Below are 20,328 nucleotides of genomic sequence, written 5' to 3' on the forward strand. Positions count from 1 at the left end.
CCAGAAGGACTCCAACCGAGGAGACTTCTTTCGCTTTAGCCTACGGAACCGAGGCTGTCATTCCTGCCGAGGTCGGATCAGGAAGTTTTCGAGTAGACACATTCAACCCTAATTTCAATGACGAAGGTCTAAAGTTACAATTAAGACTTACTGCAAGAAAAACAAAATCAGGCCCAGGTTACAATGGCAGCATATCAACAAAGGGTAGCTCGGTATTTCAACCGACGAGTGAAGCATCGAAGTTTCAAAGTCGGAGATTTGGTTTTGAAAAAGGTCACCTTGGCAACCAAAGACGCAACTGAGGGAAAGCTCGCACCAAATTGGGAAGGACCATATCAGGTGATCAGGTGTGGCAAAGCAGGAGCTTACCACCTTGCAAACTCCGAAGGAAAACAGCTTCAACGACCATGGAATGCCGAACATCTTAAGAAGTATTTTGTATAAAATTATGATTCTCAGAGCATCACTTTTGTTATATTCTTTTTATAGTCAATCTAGATATATCAATGAAGGGTCCTCTGAGATTATAATCATGCAAAAATCTTAAGAATGTGGCAGACCATGCATTTGATGAAAAACTGCCCTAGAATTCTCGAGCATCACTCGATTTTTTCTTTCCAAGGCGTTTTCATTAGATCAAACGCAAATCTTTCATCAAAAAAGATTTAAGCTCGATGAAACATAGCTGGAGAAATCACCGAGTATCGCTCGGCCTAAATTTCGCTAAAGCGCTTTCCCGAGGGAGAGGAATGTCTTAAGTATGCCGATCTCAAAAACTAACAAATTTGCGATTCCGCGCTTTGAAAGATATAGCTGCACTAAGCGCTCTTTCGAGGATCATCCTCTGGAAAGTATTTATAACACTTTCCAACCCTTTGGCGAGATATAGCCTGAGACTTTCCCTAGCGTAACTCTGTGATACGTCGCTAAGGCGCTTTCCCAAGGAAGAGTTCGGAAATATAGCTGAACAAAGCGCTTTCCGAACTTAACCTTTATTCAAAGGTTCCTCAACGGAGAAATACAGCCAGAGAAGTTCCCGAACGTATTTTGGTAAACTTCACTAAGGCACTTTCCCGATGATGAAGTGCATATGTCCTTACAACTACAAAATCCGCCGAGCATTAAGCCTTCATACCGAGCATGCACCTACCGAACATGCCGAGCATTTTCTTTAAGCAAACGTACGCTTATCATGGTTTAACATAACTTGCTCACAAACAGCACATCCTTGGTTAAATACACGGCGTATTGTGATATTAATTCAAGTTTTACATTCGGTTCAAATTCTTTTACGCCTCGTTAAGATTCCCATCGGTATAAATTACATTTTTAAACTATGGGAATCAGAGGGGTATACGTAGTATGTTTGCAAATACTAATGTGCAAGTTTGAGTATAAACTGAATAGAACAACCGAGCACAAGATTTTCTCATTGTAATTGTGAAAAATAGTTTGAATATAAACTGAATAGAACAACGAGCACAAGATTTTCTCATTGTAATTGTGAAAAATTTCTTTCATTTACAAAATTTTGTATAAATTAGATACAAAAAGAGAGATGTTCTCTCGGTATTTACAATTAGGAGACTCAAGGAGAGGCGCAATCCCATTCATCATCAGATGCAACCACCGACTTCTCCGAGTCATCCAGAGCATCGGCACGCTCAGCTGCCGTAGAAGACTCTCCAACTTGACGCCGAGCAAACGGGTCGAAACCGAAAATTGAGATGCTTTTGCAGTCAGGCATTTGCTCTTTGCCGAGTATGGAGATTTTTGAAATGTCTTCTTCAGTGGGAGGCACATCTTCAGGTTTTATTGTATTGAGGTCGACACCTTCGGGAGGGTTACTCGACCATCTTCGGAAAGTTTCGAAACCTGAGATGAAGCCCGTGCCCCAACCATAATCTCGGGCCCAGGAAGCAAAGGAGAGCTGCTTGTAGAAATCCTGAGCTTTGTTCTTATATTTGAACACTTGTTCCTTCGCTCGCAGGAATTTCCCTTTAAGGCCCTCAGCCCTCTTAGCAGCAGCTTTGGCCTTCTTCTTATCTGACTTCCGTTTCTTTTGGAGCTGCTTCTAGCTCTTCAGAAAATCGTGTAGCTCGGCCCTCAGCAGCACGGCGCTCAAGCGCGGCCTCAGCATGTTTCTTCTTGTAAGAATTGACCTTATTCCCCAAGGCCACAATATCAAGAAGCAACTGCCTGACTCGGGATCTCTCAGCAATCCCTTGGACTTCCTGCTTCCGAATCCTAGAAAGGTTGTGAGAGCACTGAGCCTCCAGGTTGGCAATTTTTCACTCGGCCTCCTCAAGCTTCCTTTGGGTGCCCTCAGGCTCCAAAGCCGAGAGCTCATCAAGGCTTTTCTTCAGCAGGGCTGCTCCCTCCTCAAGGGTCGAGAAGTCAGCTTTTGGCTGGCATGCATGGTTCGTTCCACAACAAGCTCAGATTCCAACTGGCTCGACCGAGAAATAGCCTCGGCGCCTTGAGCTTTCAATCGAAGTATCTCAGCTTCGGCCTCTTCAAGTCTCCTTTTAGCACACTCAGCTTCCCGAGCTTGGTTCTCAGCAAATTTTCTGTAGTGAAGATAATAGTTCATGCTGTTCATCGAACCCTACAAAATGGAAAGAAATTTATTAGAACAGAAATTCTCCCATCAGAAATCAAGTGTATGGGAATATGATTACCTCAAGCTGATGGTATAGCATATGCTCCATCACCTCCTTTGGGAGCTGAGTGTTGACTTCCAATTGGCTATTACTCGGGATGGCACCGGATAGGAGAACGAAAGGATTGGCCAGCGATTTGTCACTTAACCGAGTGAGGGGCTCCCCGAATGACCAATGAATCGAGTCAAGTGCGTGTTCTGCAGAGGAGCCCGATGCCCGCCACGACCCGGCAGGGTTCTCCTCAAAGACGAACTTCGGAAGCTCAGAAGGACCCTCCATTGGCATGGTCGGTAGCCCACTCTCCATTGGATGGGGTAGCTCCGCAAAATGTGGGAGTTCGCCGCTAACTGGGAACTTGAAGCCGATCTCTTCTTCAGCAGTTTCACCAGCAGCTGCAGCAAATGCAGCGTCCATCTGCTCGTCATCTGTGGACACTTCAACCAGCCCTTCAGCAAAAGCTTGTTCAGCGGCTGTTGATCCGGTAGGAATTGACGCTCGGTCAGCAACTCCGAAAATCGAGGGACTCGAAGCTGCCAATTCTTCGATGAAAGGTTGGCTATGTGCAGCCAAAGGCTCGGTTTGGTCAGCATCAAGATGTTCGGAAGAACTTATTTGCACAACCTCGGCTGGAGTTGGTTGATGAGCAAAGACCGAGGGAGGAGTTACTTCCGAAGCCTCAGGGAGCAAAGCTTCAGCTTTAGCAGACGCGCGAGGAAAAATTGGAGGAGTTTGTTGAGAAGGAGGAGCATCTTGAGCCGACCTCTCCTGTCTGTTTAGGAATTCCCTGACCCCTCCAAGGACATTGGAGTATGCCCTAATATGTGGGGCGATTGTTACAGACTCGAGGATTTTCGAATCAGATGCACCTCCGCTTCTCACTTCTTTACATGCAGGAGCTGAGTGTCCCGTCACCCCTTCTGGTGCGGGTTCGGTCGCAAGTTCAGCTGTCTGCGAGCTATCCTCGGCAGCCTTTGTTTTCGTCTTGATTCTCCCTGCTAAGGTCTTGGTCCGTTTCCTACTCTCTTTTGCAGAGGGAATGTGAAGGTCTTCAAGATCATCAGCAGTAGTCACTGAGACTCTTGCGCTGGTCGGTAGCTTCACCGATTGTTTTTTAAGAGGAACGTCTTCGGCTTTCCTCTTGCCTTTACCTTTGGAAGGCTCGGTGGTCTTCAAAGTCTTCTCCCTCGAGGCTTTAGTAGTTGATTGTCTCGGCACCTCGGCCACTGGGGCCCTCGGCGGAGGAGCTTCTAAGGCTTCTACCAACCTTGGAGGTGCCGGGGTCCATAAATATCGAGTTTTATTCTCCTCGGTCATGACAGCATCATAATCCATGTCCAATGGATTACCCTCGGCATGTTTAACTATTTTATTGACACGCCACTCTTCGCTGGCGGTCAGGTTTGGTTCTTGTTGACCTGGGAACAAGTTCCAGATTAGTTTCGCAAAAAAGATAAAAAAGAAAAGAGAAAAAAGTGAAACTATGCTCGGTTCATACCTTTGATCGACGGGGCAGTAATCTCCCGAGGAACACTTGGGTCCCTTATAACTTCGGAAGGTGAAAACTCCCAGTCACCTCGGATGAAGAAGAATTCCTCTTTCCATCCTTTATTACTCATATAAGTAGATCGGAAGGTAAGAAGTTTATTCTTCTTCCGAGTTTGGAAGGTGAACATAAACTTGGTTCTGGCACACCTGGTAAGCTTATGAACCTTAAGGAATTCCGGCACGGTAAGGGGGTGGTCTTCCCCAAGTATGCTCGGCCAAGCAATCATGCTGCCGAAGAACAACCTCCAGCCGTTCGGTGCTAGTTGGTGAGGGGCTATCCGAATATAGCTCAGCAGTTCCCGAACTACTCTGGGGAAAGGAAGTCTTAACCCGGCTCGGAACATCTCTAAATATACGCAAATTTCATTGCTATTTGCATCCGCTATCGCCCCAACACAGTCGGCGTCGAAGCGTAATTGGACCGAGTCTAAGATTTTCCATTCCTCGCGTATTCTCGGCTCATTGTGTTCGAAGATCTTTGCCCGCCAGGTAACCGGGTGTGATTCGCCCAGTTCCATGGGAACTTCTTCAGCTTCGAGACTCATTTTCGGGAAAATAAAGTGTTGAGAGAAGAAAGAAGATGAAATTTCTTGAAGACAAAACGGTTTAGGAAGATGGAATGCCCAAAACCAGAAGGACAAACTCAGCTGAAATCCTGGGAAAGACAACTTTTGAAAAGAAATATTCGGCAGAAAGGTTTGGTAACGAGAGAAAAATCAAGTTAAAAAGAAAATCAATGGAGAATCTGAAAGCAACAATGGCTTCTGCAAAAACGACGGTAGGGTTTTTTTAAGCGAGGAAGAAGGCTTTATAAAGATCTGCAAGAGGGAGAAAAACCGAGCGAAGCATTTAATACCCTAGGGCCTAGGGTTCGACGAAACGACGGCTTTATGCTTCCTCGCTCGGTGCAGAAGCTTACACGTGGCTCTCAAAAGGCGGGAATCGACACCTTTACGTTTCTCGCTCGGTTTAGAAGCCGACGCGTGGCCATGACGGGAAACGCAAAACCACCCAGAAGATTACATGTGGTTCTCGAAAGGCGCAGGTGAAATATCTCAAACGCTTCGATTTATTTTTTGAAAATTCAAAATTTGAAAATTTGGAGTTTAGAAGCCCGCTCGCATCGTTTTGCCGAACAACAAAACCGAGCTTGTGGAAACTAACCTGTGTTCGGTTCCCTCCATATAAATTTCCTTATTCTATTCGAAAGAAAAAGGAAATTGGGGGGTAACTGTTGGATCAAATTTCGGCTTATTTGGGCCCAATTCTTACCTATCGGCCCATCCCTCATACTCGGTCATTTTTATTATTTAAAACAAACTCATGTTCGGTAAAGCAGCCTTGTTTGATTGGGTTGTTGATACTCGGCCATCAAGCTCGGTCAACCGAGCTTAAGGCAGGTACCGAGCATTACCCTCAGAAATATTAGAATGTTAGAAATAAATATCTTGTGTTAGTATACTATCAACACGTGGGCACTCGGTGAGTCCACAGTGTTAGATGAACAGGAACAATTCGATGCCTATAAAAGGGGGGTCCCCTCTCATAATTTCGGTAACTCCTTTTCACCCTCTGAAACAATATACTTTGCTTATCTTTTCTCTGAACCAATAATCTTCAAGTTTATTTCTTCCTTAAACATTGTGACTAACTTAGGCATCGGAGCTTCCACCGGCCGGACAACGCCGGCAGCTTTGATCCCCTTTTCTCATCTCTTATTTTTAGATCAACGTTCAGTTATTGAACTCAACGCTCGGTTATCAGAGCATTGTGCTAACCCCTTATCCACGTCATCATTTGGAAAATTGTTTCAACAATTCCATACTTACTAAAAACTAAAAAGTAATAATCGAGAGAACACTAGCCGGATTACTCAAAACCTCGTGACATTTTATATATGTATTTGATCATATTAAATTCAAATTACGAAAATGTCTCGACTATGTCATAGAGATGTCCTAACCGAGTCCTACCGGGACCTAACTGAGACCAACTTGGAATTGCACCTGGGACTCAACCGGGACAAGCTTGTGACTCGATCGGGACCTGTCCAAGATATCTTGGGAATACAATGTATATAATTTGCCTTGTTTGGTAGATTATATACAATTATATATCAAATAATGGGATGACGAGGCAATTCAATCTTTTTTTATTTAATTTTTGTTTACAAATATTGATTAAATGGTTGATTTTTAATATTATATTTTCTAGTTATATGATAATTGTATAATAGTATATTAAGAGTTGCTTGAAATTTTTTTTAAATAACTTAAAAAGTTCTTCTAGACAAATATGGATATGTCTAGTAAAAAACTTAAAAAACACTTCTTCTTTTTTACTTTTTTCTCTAAAAAAAAAAAAAAAAAAAAAATCATATTTTAGGGAAAGTTTGAAAATAAAAATATTCTGAAAAGCTATTTCAGGGGTTTCTTTCTTTTTCTTTTTTTTTTTTTTTTCAACACAATTATAATTTTTTTTTTCTTTCTAAATTACAGCATGGCTCTAAATAGCGTTAATAAATTGATGTGAAGATATTAATCATTGATGATTTTGGTCCAATTTTGAACCATATCTATCGCAAGCCCAATTCATCTCCCAGTAATCGGATCCTGGACCTAGGGAATTGCCGAGATATTGACAGTTCCTTGTCATTTGATAGGATCGTTCCGTAACATTTGAATAATAAGATGATAAATTTGGTCTTTAAGAGGTAGTTCAATCGGCTGTAGACCACGCCTAATGAAATAAAGGTCACCAGTTCGAATTCTCTTCCCATTTTTCTTGTGTGGACATGTCAAAAAATAAAAAATAAAAAAATAAGAGAACAAATTTGGCAGGTTCATACTGAAAGGGATAAGGTTATAATTAGATAGGTTGAATTGGAATACAATTCCAATTTCTAATCATAACCTTATCGTTATCACATACTTTATTCTAAGTGGTTTTTTTTTTTTTTTTGGTTTGTTTGTTTGTTTGTTTGTTTTTTTTTTTTTAATGCATTAAAAAAAAAAAAAAAAACAAAACAAAACAAATTTGAGCCATGTGATAATTATGAATAAATTGATAATTTAGTTGATCATTTGAATTTGTACTTCGATCAAAGTCCTCAAAATAGGAAAGCAAGGCAGGTTCGGTTTGACTGAGAGTGGGGGGAGGGAGTTACGACTACCTCCTCCCCACCCCTTTTCTCTTTCCCCCTTCCCCCTCCATTTTTCTGTTTCCACAATAGATCGATCAGGACGCATGTGTCAATGGTTTTCGGGGTGTCTTTTAGCGGCGCGGGGAACACGTGATGGTGTTGCGTTTTTGTTATTGTATTTTCGTTGTTTTTAAATAAGAATATATTCTCTCTAGATTAGCTTTTAGAAGTGATCTATGAGGTGAAGTTTTATTCGTTTTCTTGGGTTTTGTTTTCACGAATCCTTAAAAATAACGGAATTGGTTTCCGATCGGTCATTTGTTTTTTTATGGTTCATTTTCTGGGAGCAAACCATAGACCAATGATAAAAGAGTTATCAAGCATAGAGAAGAATTGTCATTATGTTAAAGGTAGTGAAGGGGATTGCAATTGATAAAGCACTAGTAGCGGAGATAAAAAAAAAGCTAGAGAATCAAGAACCTGGCAGCGGATAAAAATGTAATTCGTCAGAATTTGCTATAGATCTAAAACTGATTGAGACGGTGACTTTTCATAGATATTGTCTTATAACAGGCCGAGAGGCTATTGTATATGTCATAAATAATGTTTGAGTTGTGAAGATTTCAAATTATATATTTGGCACTATACAGAACATTTTCCTCCATTTGATTGTTATATCAATGAAGAGATAATTCGTTTTAAAAAAAAAAGGTCCGATTTGACTTTTGAGTCTATCCAAAAAATATAATGGTCTCCATAGTTGAAACTAGGGGTGTCAACCCGGTCCGGTTTTCCGGTTTTTGGCCAAAACCGGAACCGGAACCGGGACCTCAGTCTTAACCAGGGTCCCGGTTATCGGCTGGTTCCGGTTTTTCCCGGTCCGGTAACCGGTTTTTGAAGAAAATTGATTTTTGGGCTTATTTTAGGTGTTGGGCTTAAAATAAGCCCATTTTTTTTTTCTTCATAAGTTTGCTCATTTTTTTAAAAAAATCTATTAGTCTTTTTGTCTAAATTAAAGAGGCTTTGTTGTGATTGTTCCAAATAATTAAAAAATAAACCTAAAACAGCCCAAAAATCCTAAAAAATCAATGTTTTTAATATATATATATATAAACCCGGTTCCGGTATTCCCGGTAAAAACCGGGTACCAAAAACCTGTACCGGAACCGGGGTACCCTGTTTTTGAATTTTTCAAACCGGAACCGGAACCAGGTCCCTAATTTCCCGGTTTTCCGATTTTTCAGTTTCGGTTTCCCGATAATTTTTGACACCCCTAGTTGAAACTACAAATCTACAAGAGATAAAAGAAAAAAGACGCTTTAATTTCCAGCTGTTGCAACAACGTTGTGATACCAATTTTTTTTTTTTAAAAAAAAAAAAAAAATTCAGAAGAGAGATTGTGATACCAAAATTGATGTAAACTACTAAGAAGATTTTGGGTCACATGCATATCGCACGTAAATATAATGGGCCTGGGCTTCACTTTTTGGGGGACGGGGTTGGGCCCTTTCATCTATGGCCTAATTACTATGGGCCATAATAAAACTCAATAAACTTAATTGGGTCCAAAATTAAAAAACACAATTTCGGCCTAAAATTCTAGCTAAATGGACAAAAGGAACAACTTTTTGTTTTGAAAAAGATTTCTTCGCAAAGCATTCAAGAACACTCATTTTTTAAAATTGTCAGAAAATCAAATCTATAATTTTTCTGTCGACCAATTTCTCAAACAAACCAAAAATCCTCGTTCATCGAAAATTTTGGCTAGCTAGGGGAGAAATTCTCCCTTTGCCGAAATTTCAACTATATATATATATATATATATATATATATATATATAGAGAGAGAGAGAGAGAGAGAGAGAGAGAGAAAATAATAGTTATATATAGAATAATCTAACTATTTTTGTAAAAAACGATTATTCTAACGATTCTCTTCTAGAAAATATAAAAGAATCTCTCATACAAAATCAATAAATAACATAAAAAATATTTTGAAATGATTTAAAATCATACTCTAGCTCCTTGAATATAAAAACATGAGAGGCAAAGGAAAATTTACACTCCTAGAAAATCAATAGATAAGGTACACATTACTTATAATCCATATGCTATCTTTTTTTTCTTTTTCTTTTTTTTTTTTTTTTTTTTTTTAAATAAACTTGAAAAACAAAACTTTTAGGACTTGAGGTTTCCAAGTTATAACCTATGTCGCCCAAATAGGGAGCCTGCGCATCTAAACCCAATATATTGGACTCTGGCAATACATATTACATCAAGTTATTGTGGGTCTGTGACCCATTTTCCGTCGAATTTAACAAAAATTCTAAGAGCATTCACAATTGAGGAGCCAAATTTTTATGCAAAATGGTTCATCAAAATTCACTTTATCTAATTTAACTAATGAATTTTTAAAGGCCCCTACATCCGATTAGCTATATTTTTATCTATATCATTTATATATATATATATATATATATATATTATCTATATCATTTAAATATCAATTTGTGCTCAGATTTTGTTTATGAATGTACTACATTCCCTTACATCTTCAACAGACCAAAGAGCATGCAATTTATCAGTTAGCTGGTCTTGCCCATTCCCCAAGCCTAATTTAATCTTCTATAGCCTATTGATGCTTGTACCAACATGTTTTGCTAGCATTTTCATAAGTTAGTGGGAAGAAGAATCACGCACATGAAAAACTTTCAATTTGTGCTCAGTTTTTGTTTATGAATGTACTATATTCCCTTTATTCCCTTACATCTTCAACAGAGCAAAGATCATGAGCCAGATTATCCAATTATGAGGCAGAGTGTTTTTCTGCATTAGTCCTATGTATTGAACCAATTGTACCTAAACCAAGAATAGTTTTGACCTCCCAACACCAATTTTTTTTTTTTTAAATGTTGAGAACCAAAGCATGGGCAACTATTTGTTTGTGATTAAAGAAGACATGCAAACAATTGCACAAGTGATTGTGAGGCCTCTACACTACTGCTTGCTTCAGCCACAGTTTTACCACTTGGAAAGGTGTGTGCTTAAACACACATATATACATCTAATATCTTACCTATCAAAAAAAAAAAAAAAAAATTAAATATACATCTAATATCTTTTACATGTATGTATATTTTACAAGCAATCCTAGCCAGCATCCTTCTGATAAAAAAAAAATGCAATCCCCATTCAGCATAATGACATTGACGAATTGACAATGAAATATAGGTTTGGAGGAACTTGATATGTATGATAGGGCCATTAAAGTATCAAATGGTGGCCTGTAGGATATTGTTTCTCATATAGGCACAACAAAATCTAGAGATTTATAACAGATCAGATCAAAGATACATATCCACTTTCATCAACTCATCAACTTCTGAAAAGCACTTAAGCAGCTGAATTCATTCTTATTACCATACGATCTCAAATAAACAAATAATAAATAAAAACATTTCTTGAACACAGAATCAAAACAAGGGCATTAATCTCAATATCATAAGAAAGAGAACAAATAAAACCAATCCATAAATAAAGTACCAACTAACCTATTGCCTCCACATTGCAACATTTATCCCCAAATCCACAAAAAACTGCAGAAAACTTTCCAATTCTTCATCTAGGTCTCAGTAGCAGCCTTTGCACTCCGAAAACCCTTCTTCAACTCAGCAACTCTCTTCATACAAGCCGCCTTCGACTTCCCCGGCACAGCAGCCGCAATCTTTTCCCACCTCATCGTCACCTCTTTAGGAAACGTCTTCAATGCATTAAGCAATGCAATATCCTCCCCATTACTCCACCCCACCCTGCCATCACCAGCACCATCACCACCACTCTCTTCCATAGCCTCACCATTCTCCACCACCCTGCCATCCAATCCTCCATCCTCACCCTCGGCTCGCTTATCCATCGGCTTCCTCTTTCTCAAAAAGTGGGCATATGAATCCCCATCATCCACTTTCCTCTCCCCCAACTCTTTCGCCGTCTTGATCACACTCTCCACCTTATGCCTCCCTCTAAACGCCTCCGATATCGCCTCCCACCGCCCTGGCTTCCCCACTGGATGCTTAATCAATTGCTTCCTCAACACCCCAATATCCTCCTCAGTCCACTCCTTCTCTTCCTCCACACCTAACCCACCTCCACTCCCTCCATTTTCCCCACCCTCCTTCTCTTCTCTCGCAAATCCATTATCCTTTTCGACCACAACCAATGAATTCACGCCCAAAAATCCTTCATTTCTACGCGGTTTCTGTCTCTTCTGGGATACCCGCTTGTTGGTTTCGTCCAATGTTTCGGGTTCTTGATTGGGAGGGAACTCGACGATTGGGCCTTGACCGACACGGACGTCACCACCGGTGAGAGAAGGGGGGGCGAATGGACCAAGGAAGAGGGAGAGGGAGACCCAGAAGAGGAGGGATTTCAAGGGTTCAGATTGGAGGAAAAGTAGAGAGAGGAGGAGGAGAATGGAGGAGATAGAAATTGTGGCGAAGAGGAATGGCTTACTTGGTTTTTGGTGGCTTTGTGAATTGGTCAGTGAAGAAGTAGTTGGGCGAGACTGGAAGAGGAACCTGGGCCTGCTCTCTTCGTCCAGGAACTCCATGTTTGGTTAGAGATCTCAATCTTCAGGTTGGAGCTAAAGTGTAAATCTACAACACACAAGCATAACAATTATTCAAAAACTGCTTTACTTATTAAGGGGAAGTCAGGTTTATTGTTATGCTCAATACAAGAACATATTAAGCAAATATAATTCTAGGAAGAGAGCAAACACTTACCGATCCATCCATGGAGCTTGCCAAAAAGTAGTGGCCATCAAACTGAAGTGATACCAAACTAGAGTTCCGAAACCAAAGTAAAAGTTATAAAGGTTAAATACCTTTCAGCCCCCTGTGATTTAACAACATTATTTTTTGCCCCATCGGTTTCAATTCGTATCACAAATGCTACCTGAGTAATGGTAAAAAAACGAAAATGGTACCTCCGTCTAAATTCCGTCCAAAATTTGACGGAAAGCCACGTCAACACCTTAAAAAATCGACGTGTCCATATATTAATTAAAAATACAAAATAAAAAATTTAAAATTTAAAATATTAGAAAATTAAAAAAAAAAAAAAAAAAAAAAAAAACTGCTAGCGGGACTGGAATCAGATTTCATCGGAGAATCTACTAACTCAGACATCCTTGCAAGAGTCGGTTTTATGTTGAAGTAGCGTCCAAGACAAAATGTTTATTTCCTTGAAGGGTATAAGAAACTTAGAGAGTATCAAATCAAGGGCCAACCCTATTTTTTTTTTTTTTTTTTTTTCAATTGGCCCTTGGGGGTCCCGAACCACCCCCAAGGGCCATGGGGGGCCCTTGGGGGTGGTTCGGCCACCCCAAACCAACCTTTGGGATGGCTCTGCTGCTTTCCTTAATATTCTAGACCCACCTTTGCTGCTCCAACCATTGGGTTCTCTGTTGGACCTAAAATAAGACCACTCGCTCAAGCTTGCCTTCCCCAATATAATAGCCCCAGCTTTCCTCAACTTGGCTGCCACGCCCGCATCCTGTGGCACAACTGAGCCGAGCAGTGCGTACAAACCGGCGGTGGTGTTCAGCTTATCCTTGGTTGCAATGTTATCTTCGAGCAAAATAGGGATGCCGTGCAACAGAGAGAGTGAGATGGGTGTGTGAGCATGATGCTCCTGATCAGCTTTATCAGCTTCGAAAAGCGTGTTTGGGTTCACCTCTAAGACCCCCTTAAGGGTCGGGTTTAGCCTCTCAATTTCTTTAAGGTAGAACTCAACGAGTTTCCTGGAGGTGAGCTGGTTTTGCTTGAAAGCGAGCTGGATATCATGCACAGTGGCTTCTCTGGGAGATAACAAGCGGCCATGGCCATGCCCTTGATGGCTTGCGCCCCGAAGAATAACGTGGCTAGAAGAATCAGGAGCAGGGATGAGAAGAGAAAGAAGGAGAGTTGTGACTTCTTGGTACCCATGGAAGTCATGGCTATCATGATTCACTGAATCAAATTTTTTTTTTTTTTTTTTCCTTCTAATTTTCTAATATTTTTAATTTTAAAATTTGTATTTTGTATTTTTAATTAATATATGAACACGTGCCGATTTTTCAATGGTGCTAGCGTGGCTTTCCGTCAAATTTTGGACGGAATTTAGACGGAGGTACCATCTCCGTTTTTTGCCCTTACTCAGGTACCATCTGTGATGCAGATTGAAACTGAGGGAGCAAAAAATAAAGTTGCTAAATCACATGGAGCTGAAAAGTATTTAACCCAAGTTATAAATGTAATAAAAAAGACAATTTGAGGTTAAAAAGAATTCCATTAGATGAAGGCATTTTTACGGTACATGAAGGATATATGTTTCCAAAGAGCTGCACAACAAGAGATCTAATTCCATTATCCAAAGCTTCACCAAAAAGCAGCTTCATACAGGTTCTCATGGGATAGTTCATCAAATATATGTATAGAAGTTTCAGTTCAGAAAGATAAATTATAAAAAGAAATGATGAAAAAGCTGTAAATATGTGGAAAAGTTACCAACCACAGAAAACAGAATCAATGCAGTGCCCAAAATTATTCCCAGTTAGCTCCTCATCACTTTGAATCACAAAGACTAAAACACAAACATGGACAAGGATAACTTGCTCTCTAAAGTCATTCCTTTATGTTTGTATGTTATTGATGTGAACCTCACAAACTCGTATGCATAAGTTGAGAGAGGATGCAAAAAGGAGAGAACCATTTGGGTAGAGTAGAATGGCTTCTCTGAACCATTTATCTTCCTCTCCTAACCATGCTTACCCTTATACATCCTAACATTAAATATGTCAAACTCAACTTACCAACTCCTTAAAGTACCATTTCCATAACAAACCCCAAAACAACCCTCATACATCACAAATCACCGAAACCCAAGACACCAATTTCAAACTCAAAGAAAACAACCATTGAAGCTCCAACATCATCAATCTGCCAAGACCCAATCATTCCTAAGCATTATCAACCTAAACCCATCCTCAACCAAGCTTTATCAATAAAGTTCAAGAGAGCATCATCACAAATATCCAAACTGCATCCATTCAGCCCACCTTAGCCGAGAATCACAAACCCAAAGACATTCAATACCAATCACTCAAAATCACCTCAAACCAACCTACACCGAAAAGCCACCATCATAATTACTGAGAATCATCAAAGTAGCCCAAACATTAACAATCTCAATCTCTAGAAAACATCTAATAAAATACCCATCTAAATAAACCCAATCTCACGCCAACCAAGCCCATCATCAATCCTAACAACTAGTATGATTTTTGTTCATTAATCTATCCAGAAATTAATCCAATTAATCTCATTCAATAATCCTACTAAATCCACTTAATTCACCTTGATTGCGACACTAAAGTCCTTCAAAGAATTTACTTCCTCAAGCTATAAACATTAACACAACCCCAACTAATTACAAACACTCATAGGGCTAGCACATCAAAATCCATAAAGGACATACCTAAAATCAATAACACTTCCAAAGCCCAATACAAATTCATAATCAAAACACATAATAGACCTTAGAAATGAACTTACCCATTAATCACACCAATCTCCAAATCAAAGTCCTAGAATAAACATTATACCCATTCAGCTGTGGCTAATTCTCCAAGAGCCCAGATCAACATAATCTCCTTCTCAGAAACTCTACTATCATTCAGCCATAACAATAAAATCATCAAGAACACCCAAAAATCAACAAAGAATAAGACCCACAAAATCAACCCTTACTACAGGCATGAATTGACGAATTGAAACTCAAATCAAACATCAGAAAATTACTAGAATTAAATACCCAAAACAGAAACCTCAAGAGGAGAAAACCTAAAATCAATTACTCATTTGAAATTCCAAAATCAAATACCCAAAGTTTAAGGGAAGGAGAATTTACCAACTGGAATGGAAATCTGAGTTCAGAGGCCACCGGCAACAGGTTCACCGGAGCTAGATCGGAGATGGGTCAGTTTCTCTCTCGCTCTCCGTCTCAGTCTCCCTCTGTCGCACTCTCTCTCTCTGTCCGCCAATCTCCCTCTCGGTTCTCACTCTCTTTCTCTCCGCCTTTTTTCCCCTTCTCGATCCCTCTCTCTGGCTGTCACTCTCTGTTTCGTGCTTATCAGCAACCAAAAGGGAAAGGGAAGACGGATTAGAGAAATACGGAGACGGGAAAGTGTTCTATTTTGCGCAAGAGTCTAATTACATTGAAAAGGTCTAAGGCTGTGTTTGCCCAAAGTCTTGAAAAATGAAGTGGATTGTAATTGCAGATTTGATTGATGCGAGAAAAAAAAAAATTAGAATATTTTGTACGAAAAAAAGAAAAAGAAAAATTATTTTGTTGTGATTTTTTTATTTAAATAGTAATAAAAAATTATTGTTGTAATGTAAAAAGTAAAAATGTTACGGTTGATTTTGAGAGAAAAAATACAGTCTTTTTTTGAGTTATTTCCCAAACGCAGCCTAAAAGATTGCAGCAAATTAAAAACATTTTATAAAGTAGTCTATTTTGCAACCTTTCTATTCAAAAGGTTTAAAAAATCGATGCAAATTGAGACATTTTTGTAAATGAGTCTATTTTGCGACCTTCCTATTCAAAAGGTCTAAAAGATTAATGCAAATTAAAGACCTTTTTGTAAAGGAGTTTATTTTGCAACCTTTCTATTCAAAAGGTCTAAAATATTGATGCAAATTAAAACCTTTTTGAAAATGAGTTTATTTTGCAACTTTTCTATTTGAAAGGTCTAAACGATTGCGGTAAATTAAAGAACTTTTTATAAATGAGTCTATTTTGTAACATTTATATTCAAAAGGACACAATACTTCTTGCTTTTAGAGTCATTTATTTAAAGTGTATTTATATACTGTCACTTTATATATAAAAGAAAATGTAGTTAATCTACTACTTTTATTAAGGTGGTGTTTGTTAGACACCACCAAACACCATAATTTCACTAAATACTATTTATCTCATTTTTTTAAAACAAATAACATCAAAGCATTCTTACTTTTTATATCACATAATTTATTTTTTATTATTATTCAAATAAAAAAATCACTACAAAACAAATTTTTTTATTTTTTAATATTATTTTTTTACTTTTCTATATTAATCATTATTTTTTTAATTTTTTAATTATTATTATTTTTTTATTGTTAGCAGTGCCGTGGAAAAACCAAATTGTTTAAACAAACAAGGCCTAAAAGGCATGACAAAAAAAAAAAAAAAGAAAAAAAAAAGAAAAACCCTAATTCACCTTATTCGTGTAGTGTTATATGTGAGTTTTATCTCCTTTCTTCATGCTCTAATTACGAAAGCGACTCACCATCCATCTATACGGACACACCATTTATGCTCCAACTGCGGAAGGGGCCATTATCAGTCATCATATCGCACATTACTATTGCCTCTGATACATTTATTAATAGGGTGTTTTTCAAAGGTAACCCACCGTCGTGTCCGGTGGCTTAACTTCACCGTCGTCTCCCTCGCTTTCTAGTTACAAGCGGCAAGCCGTCGTATCTCTCTCTCGTCTCCCGTCGTCTCCCGTCTTTTCAGGTATAGATTTTTCTTGTTACTTCATTTTCTTTGATTTTTATTTTTTGAACTAATTGAGGGTTTAGATTTTGATTCTTTGATTTTGCATTTATTTTCGAGTTTGTTTATATTATTAGGATTTAGGAATACTTAGGAATGAAAATGATAGATTTTTAGTTTTTTACGCAACCTTGATCTGATTTACGCTACCTTGATTTTTCCTGCAAATAAATTTTCTTCTTTTGGATAAGCATTTGCTAATTGCTGTAATTATTCTTGAAATCTGTATTTCTGTTGGGCCCTTGTTTTTCTTCCCTGTTTGTGTCAGGTTTTGGTTGTTTAGGAGCTTTAGGTATGATGTATAGGCTGGGTGCATGGGGTTCATTCATTGGCTTTTTTTCTTTCATAAGATTGATTGTTGTTTGATTAAGTTTTTGCATCTTATATTCTTATTGCTTTCTTACTTGATATTACTTATTTGTGGTATTTTACTCTTTTATATTGATAATTATATTTATGTTTTGATTTGTTTGATTATTGAAGGAAGAAAATTTAAGGAATTGAAGGTAATCCATGTTGGAGGTGGCTTAGTTGAAACTTTATTTATTATTCTTTGATCGATTCTAAGTTTGCCAAGGTTTGGGATTGTGTTAACCGACCGAAAATGACTTTTCCGAACTGAACCGATACCCACCCCTACTTCTACAGAAGATGTGAACAGCACCCAAGCCGGATCCTTCAACTTTTAATCTTGTTCTTTGGTTCCTTCTAAACGGCACCGTTTGAACGTCCGCTAAATTGGCTACAGAATAATCTTTCAACTTTCTCTCTCAACTTTTTTTTTTTTCCTGTTATCTTCTTTTGAAAAGCGGTTAATGCCTGCCATTGGTTTCAGATTCTTTCAACTTTCTCTCTCGAAAACCGTAACCAAGCTTCAGCACTGTTTCATTTATGCTCGCTGCTTCAAAACCCAGATCGCATTTTCCAAAACCCATTACCCGAAACTCACGAATGATGACTCACAACTCCTCCGTTACCTTTCCAAACGTAGGCTTGAAGAAGCACGTAACATGGTTGAAGAATTGTCTGAGAGAGACCGACATTCCCGAATTGTACACTGGACTTCATTGCTGTCAAAGTACTCGAAGAATGGCTTTGTTGATGAAGCCCGGGCGCTCTTTGATGTCATGCTTGAGAGGAATGTTATTACTTATAATGCGATGTTGTTTGGGTATGTGCAGAGTGGTAGGTTGAGTGAGGCTTGGCGGTTCTTTGAGGAGATGCCTGAAAGGAATGTTGTGTCTTGGACTTCAATGCTTTGTGGGTTGGCAGATGCAGGAAGGATTGCTGAGGCGAAGAGGTTGTTTGAAGTGATGCCGGAAAGGAATGCTGTCTCTTGGAATTCGATGGTGGTGGGGTTGATTAGGAATGGGGATTTGGAAGAAGCAAGGCTGGTTTTTCAGCTAATGCCAGATAAGAATACAGTTTCTTGGAATACTATGATTGCGGGGTATGCTGAGAATTGTAGAATGGAAGAAGCAAAAGTGTTGTTTGATGAGATGCAAGAGAGAAATTTGGTCACTTGGACTAGCATGATAACTGGTTATTGTAGAATGGGCAATGTGGAAGAGGGGTATTGTCTGTTTCAGAGGATGCCTGAGAGGAACATTGTTTCTTGGACAGCCATGATAGGTGGGTTCACTTGGAATGGGTTCTATAAAGAAGCTTTGTTGCTTTTTCTTGAAATGAGAGGGGATTTTGATGTAAAACCAAATGGGGAGACCTTCATTTCACTTGCTTATGCTTGTGCTGGTGTAGCTTTTCATCGTCTTGGCATGCAGTTGCATGCTCAGCTGGTCATTAACAGTTGGGACTATGATGATTATGATGGCAGGTTATCGAGGAGCCTCATTCACATGTACTCTATTTTTGGTATGATGGATTTTGCACACTACATTTTTATGAATAATCCAGATATATATTCTTATAATTCTATGATCAATGGCTATATTCGCATTGCACAGCTGGAGAAGGCTCAAAATTTGTTTGACATGGTACCCATCCGAGATAAGATCTCATGGACTTCTATGATTAGTGGCTATTTCAGTGTTGGGCAAGTATCGAGGGCATGTTATATGTTCTACAATATGCCTGAAAGAGATGTAGTTGCATGGACTGCAATGATTTCAGGGCATGTCCAAAATGAGTTTTTTGCTGAAGCTACCTACTTATTTTCAGAAATGCGAGCCCAGGGTGTTTCACCTCTAAGTTCCACGTATTCTGTTCTTCTTGGAGCCACTGGTGCATTGTCATATCTTGATCAGGGGAGGCAGTTCCATTGCATGATGATGAAAACATTGTATGAATTTGAGTTGATTCTCGGGAATTCTCTGATCTCAATGTATGCAAAATGTGGGGAGATAGGTGATGCATTTAGCATATTCTCAAACATGATTTCTCGGGATTTAATTTCTTGGAATTCCATGATCATGGGGTTTTCACATCATGGGCTAGCAAATGAAACCCTTAAGATCTTTGAAGACATGCTTAGATTTGGGACCCACCCAGATTCTGTTACTTTTTTGGGGGTCCTATCAGCATGTAGCCATGCTGGACTGGTCAGTCGAGGGGGGGAAATATTTAGAGCCATGAGTGATGCTTATGCAATTCAACCAGGTTTGGAGCATTATATTTGTATGATTAATCTTTTGGGCCGAGCTGGGAAAGTAAAACAAGCGGAGGAGCTAGCGTTGGGGCTACCCCTTAAGTCAGATTGTGCTGTTTGGGGGTCATTGCTTGGTGTATGTGGATTTCATGAGACAAATGCTGAGATCGCTAGGCGTGCAGCCAAACGACTCCTTGAACTGGATCCTTTTAATGCACCTGCCCATGTGGTGCTCTGTAACATTTATGCAGCAAATGGGAAGCATGTTGAGGGAACAATGTTGAGGAAAAAGATGAAATTGAAGGGTGTCACAAAGGTTCCTGGCTGTAGTTGGATACTGCTGAAAGGGAAGGCTCATGTTTTCCTGTCAGGAGATAAATTACATCCACAATTGGATGAGATGTTAGCTCTCTTATGTAGGACAGCAGGTAAATCATAAGAAAGTGGGTGAAATATGTAAGCTGTGGGGGAAGTTTGTGTTCATTGGATAGATGCAAATATTTGTGAGGATCATACTAGATTAGACATTATCACCTTCCAAAACCATTTTTTTTATTGGAGTTGAGACACATCTATATGGCAAGGATTTTACCTCTTGAACTAGGCAGAGGATATGCTACCACGATTATACTTTTTTTTTTTTTTTAAAAAAAAAAGGGTAATTACCTTTTTCCCTCATCAACTACCACGCATTGTCAATTTACCCCCATGAACTGCCAACCTTACTGC

The 20,328-nt window shown here is 39.1% G+C and overlaps 2 protein-coding genes and 1 pseudogene across 4 annotated transcripts; 1 reads left to right on the forward strand and 2 right to left on the reverse strand.

Annotated features, from left to right (window-relative positions):
* Positions 1–10,718: 10,718 nt before the first annotated feature.
* On the reverse strand, positions 10,719–15,596 carry MAMYB (Duplicated homeodomain-like superfamily protein). 2 transcript variants are annotated; one of them, XM_059593888.2, is made up of 2 exons: positions 15,297–15,596; positions 10,719–12,001 (listed from the first exon to the last, which is right to left on the reverse strand). In XM_059593888.2, exon 2 carries the CDS (start codon positions 11,953–11,955, stop codon positions 10,972–10,974), a length of 984 nt encoding a protein of 327 aa, XP_059449871.2. In that variant the 5' UTR covers positions 11,956–12,001; positions 15,297–15,596; the 3' UTR covers positions 10,719–10,971. The 2 variants fall into 2 exon arrangements, with proteins under 2 accessions (XP_059449871.2, XP_059449872.2); XM_059593889.2 differs by lacking the exon at positions 15,297–15,596 and adding an exon at positions 12,131–12,463.
* Positions 11,978–15,290, reverse strand: LOC148585282 (putative amidase At4g34880; annotated as a pseudogene). The gene is made up of 4 exons (XR_015912139.1): positions 12,687–15,290; positions 12,232–12,302; positions 12,131–12,188; positions 11,978–12,001 (listed from the first exon to the last, which is right to left on the reverse strand). The product of XR_015912139.1 is annotated as a putative amidase At4g34880 (transcript).
* Positions 15,597–16,868: 1,272 nt separating the features above from the next.
* LOC148585283 (pentatricopeptide (PPR) repeat-containing protein) lies at positions 16,869–20,088 on the forward strand. The gene is made up of 2 exons (XM_088516422.1): positions 16,869–16,955; positions 17,478–20,088. Exon 2 carries the CDS (start codon positions 17,810–17,812, stop codon positions 20,036–20,038), a length of 2,229 nt encoding a protein of 742 aa, XP_088372548.1. The 5' UTR covers positions 16,869–16,955; positions 17,478–17,809; the 3' UTR covers positions 20,039–20,088.
* The last annotated feature ends 240 nt before the right edge of the window (positions 20,089–20,328 follow it).

This window comes from Corylus avellana, chromosome 5, assembly GCF_965113065.1.
Source record: "Corylus avellana chromosome 5, dhCorAvel1.hap1.2, whole genome shotgun sequence".
Classification (NCBI taxonomy): Eukaryota; Viridiplantae; Streptophyta; class Magnoliopsida; order Fagales; family Betulaceae; genus Corylus; species Corylus avellana.

Bases quoted from the DNA above. Each gene is read 5' to 3' on its own strand.
- LOC148585283 (XM_088516422.1), top strand. From the start codon at position 17,810: ATGCCTGCCATTGGTTTCAGATTCTTTCAACTTTCTCTCTCGAAAACC.
- MAMYB (XM_059593888.2), bottom strand. From the start codon at position 11,955: ATGGAGTTCCTGGACGAAGAGAGCAGGCCCAGGTTCCTCTTCCAGTCT.